Source organism: Trichechus manatus, unplaced genomic scaffold (assembly GCF_000243295.1).
Source record: "Trichechus manatus latirostris isolate Lorelei unplaced genomic scaffold, TriManLat1.0 scaffold00265, whole genome shotgun sequence".
NCBI lineage: Eukaryota > Metazoa > Chordata > Mammalia > Sirenia > Trichechidae > Trichechus > Trichechus manatus.
In genome coordinates this window covers 1,611,349-1,615,347 of record NW_004444201.1, presented here as the reverse complement: position 1 = coordinate 1,615,347, position 3,999 = coordinate 1,611,349, and the positions used below count along the sequence as shown (strand labels likewise).

Below are 3,999 nucleotides of genomic sequence, written 5' to 3'. Positions count from 1 at the left end.
ACCCTCCCTCCCCGGCACGTGTTCAGTGTGTGAAACCAGAAAACGAAACCAGTTGCTGCAGAATCACTTGTGACTCATAGCGACCCTATGTGTTGCAGAGTAGAACTGCTCCATAGCTGTGACCTTTAGGGAGCAGATCACCAGGACTTTCTTCTGAGGTGCCTCCAGGTGGGTTTGAACCACCAACTTTTTGGCTTTTGGCTAGTAGCTGAGTACTTACCAGTTTGTGTCACCCAGTGGGTGAAGCCAATCTCTTTAATCTGACAGAGGCATCCCGCAGTAGCCCTGCCCTCTGGGGTCACTGCGTGGCTCTGTGGGAAAGCCCTGGCTCGTAGAGGCAGTCACTTTTTTATTGGGATGTAGGCAGCACACAGATCTGGGCCCTAACTCTCTGGCCAGGCTCTGGGGCCGGCCAGGCACTACCCACCACCAGGCAGCTCAGAACTCGCAGACCACCAGGCGCTGCTGTCCACACGACTTGTCGTTCCACTTGCCGTTGGTCAAGATCTCCACGCAGTTCTCTGCTTCGCCGTTGTTGTTGGGCTCCCCTGGGGCCCAGTTGGAGTAGGCCAAGGGCTCCCCTGTAGGGTAGGTGAACCTGCCTTCTGTCTTAGTGTCAGTCACGCCCAGGAAGGCCGCCTTGTTGTGGGCCATGACCAGCTGCTGCACGGCGGCATTCTCGGCCACAGAGCGTGGGGAGGCCACCTGCCCGCCAGCCTGTGTGCACACCTGCTGCACATCCTGGAAGGACTTCTCAAAGCCGCCTGTCTTGAAGATCTTCTTGCCGACACCCCGGCCATTGGGGAAGAGCTCCACTAAGAGGAGAGGGGAGCAGGTTGGGGCTATGGCAGCCCCTGACCAGCATGCAGGGGCTCTAAGACTCCAAGGTGAGACACATGGTTCCAGAGCAACCCTGTGCTATGACACAGCCTGCATCCTCACAGCAGCCCTGAGAGGTGGTACTGTGGTCCCCCATTTCCAGAGGAGAACACTGGAACTCAGAGAGGTTAAATGAGAGGCCTAACATCACACAGCTGTCAAACGTGGAGTTAGGTTGTTCTAACTCCAAAGTTCAGATATACTATCTCTAGCTCACCCTGCGTTGAGCCAGAATTAGTATTTCAATTACTATGTAGAACTGGGAAAACTTTGCCCAAAGAAATGACAGTAGGCAGCACAGGGCAGTCTCTGAGCATACAGAAAAGCTATGCAGCCAGCCCTCTCTCACCCCCGCAGGTCAGAGAGCCTCTGTGCCCTGGGATGTGGTGGAGGGAGAGGAGAGGGTAGGGTTGGACCTCTGAATGCTGTGATGTGCTAACCTTAGGTCTGCATGTGGGTGATGCTCCATCCAGTCAACATCACCCAGAAGTGGTAGGTGAGGGGACGAGGGCTTCTGAGAGGTGTGTGTGTTTGTGCATCAAGGGAGGGATGGGGCAGTGCTGAAGAGATCCCTGGCCGGGAGTCAGAAGGCAAGGCCATCCAGGTGGGCCAGGGAAAATCACTTCCCGTTTCAGAGTTTCCCATTCCTCACCTCTGAAGCAGAGGTTTTCTGCACAGCAACCTGTGTAACATGTCCAATGCTCTTTTTATCTCTGCTTCTAGCCCTGTGGCTTCTGGGCCCCTGAATGGAAACCCTCTGCAAAGGCCACCCTGACCTCACAGGGCTGGCCAGAGTCCAGGCTGCACCCTGGCCCACTGCCCTTCTCCTCTGAGTGGCTTCAACAAGGGTTCAGGGGGCAGATCCTCCACAGGTTCAGAACGGCACCTGGAGCAGCCCTGGACAAGGTCAGAGCACAGGTGTGTGTACTACGCCTGGGTCTGTGATCTGGGCGTCTGGTGGGTGTGCACGTGCACGAAGGAATGTGCCCACACGTCTATCTGAGGGAGCACGAGCATGCTGAGGTCCACTCAGATGTGTGTGCACATCTGCATGTGCACACATACGTGTGTGTGCTCACATGTGTATCTGTGTGTGCAGTGATCGTGCTTAAGTACACACTTGTGTTTGCATCAGTGTGTGTGTGTGAATGTGTTTATGGAGGGAGGGAGGTTGACACACCGAATCTCGAAATTCCTACCCACGAGCATGAGTACTTAGGAGCCAACACTATGACCTGGATTCGGGGCTCCCTTGGGCTGTGCAGCAATACCTCTGGACTCTCCCCGACCTGGCCCCACAGAGTGAAGAAAGGCGTCCTGGGCTGGTGTCCCCTGGTCTTTGTGCTCAGGTTCTATCACAGGGACCAGTACAGCATAAGTAGCAGAGAAGGTCTGTCGAACTGAACAGCACTGGGCACTATTCTGGCTTGGGGCACAGGTAGGCTTATGCTGGAGGTAGTTCAGGAGTCTGAGAGCCTCGGGGGACCATGCTTCTGCCAGCTCCGTGAACTGTTAGCCTGGTTCTCATCCTCTTACTTGTCCCCTGGACCTCCTTCCAGCTCCTGAAGCATGTAGCTGCCCTGCTTTACCCTGCCTTAGCCCCACTCCCTGCCCCAGCATCAGCTCCAGCCCTAAACATGGTTCCAGCCCCACTCCCATTCTAGGCTCAGGCCCAGGCCCAGCCAAAGGTCTAGCCTTAGCCCAGGGCCAAACCAAGGCCAAGCCAGACCCAGGTTCAGGTACAGGAACTCACCTTTCTTATGCTGCAAGAAGACAGCCTGGAGGTGCTGTACCTGTCCCTGTAAGGCCTCCACTTGCTGCTGCAGAGCAGCCACATCTGTAGCAGAGAGAGGGGCCGAGTGAAGACTTGTCCAGGACAGCTGGGAATGCCCCAGAGCCTGGGCCTTACAGAAGGTGCCCAAATGCGGGCGCATATTGGGGGCAGGAGCTGGGGCTGACCTTAGGAAGGCCACATCTCCTGACACAGCTAGACCCTGCTGGCCCTAGGATTTCCTGTGGCTCCGCTGTGAAGTAACTGGTGGGGTGTCCCTGAGTAGGTCCCTCCCCTTATTGACACCAAACAAGATGATATTTCACCTCCAAATTCAGGAAATATGATTGCCCCTCCCTTTCGTTTAGGAGGAATACACATTCCCCAAGTACGCTCATTCATTGCGTTATTTGATGTTCAGTGAAGTTCTGTGAACTTGAAAGGCGGCTATGGTTTTCCTAGTGGTCAGATGGAGACACTGCCCAAGTTTGCCTTCCAGCTAGTACTAGGGGCTAAGACCAGCGCTTCCTTCTCCTGCCTTCCAGCCTGACAGCCTTTGCTGCACTCCATCCACACCCGGTAATCCATGGGACAGCCAACCAGCAGGAGGGGCTCCTGAGCCAGGGAGGGCTGTGACTTCCCACCTGTGCCCTTGGGGGCTGCCAGAGCCATGGGTGGTTACCTTACCTGGAAGACCACTGTCTCCCTTGGCGCCTCTGTCCCCAGGAACACCTCTATCCCCCTTTAGTCCTGGGGGGCCCCTGGCACCTGGGGGTCCCTGTGGACCCACCTCTCCAGCAGGCCCTGGAGTCAGGGGAGAAGAGCTGTGTGAGCTGTGTACTCATTTCCCAGCTTTGCACCCTCCTTGCACACTAACTGTCCTTATTGCCTAGGAACACACTCTCCCCACACACAAACCGTCCTCAGAACCCAGCCATGCCTCTTCCCTATATTGACTATCATCACTGCTCAGAATCAGCCTCCCCTGTACTGACTGTTCTCACCACCCAGCAGTCCGCCTCCCTCTACTGACTGTTCTCATCACCCACCAGTCCGCCTCCCTCTACTGACTGTTCTCATCACCCAGCAGTCCACCTCCCTGTACTGACTGTTCTCATCACCCAGCAGTCCGCCTCCCTCTACTGACTGTTCTCATCACGCAGCATTCCGCCTCTCTGTACTGACTGTTCTCATCACCCACCAGTCTGCCTCTCTGTACTGACTGTTCTCATCACCCAGCAGTCCACTTCTCTGTACTGACTGTTCTCATCACCCACCAGTCCGCCTCCCTCTACTGACTGTTCTCATCACCCAGCAGTCCGCCTCTCTGTACTGACTGTTCTCATCAC

General features: G+C 55.8%; 1 protein-coding gene across 1 annotated transcript in view; it reads right to left on the bottom strand.

Moving 5' to 3' along the window:
• Positions 1–438: 438 nt before the first annotated feature.
• SFTPD (surfactant protein D) overlaps positions 439–3,999 on the bottom strand; it is a 7,471-nt gene continuing 3,910 nt past the window's right edge. The window contains exons 5-7 of the mRNA XM_004389885.1: positions 3,338–3,454; positions 2,633–2,716; positions 439–815 (exon numbers count right to left, since the gene is read on the bottom strand). Coding sequence (XP_004389942.1) covers positions 439–815; positions 2,633–2,716; positions 3,338–3,454 — 578 coding nt within the window. The remainder of the gene's footprint in view (positions 816–2,632; positions 2,717–3,337; positions 3,455–3,999) is intronic.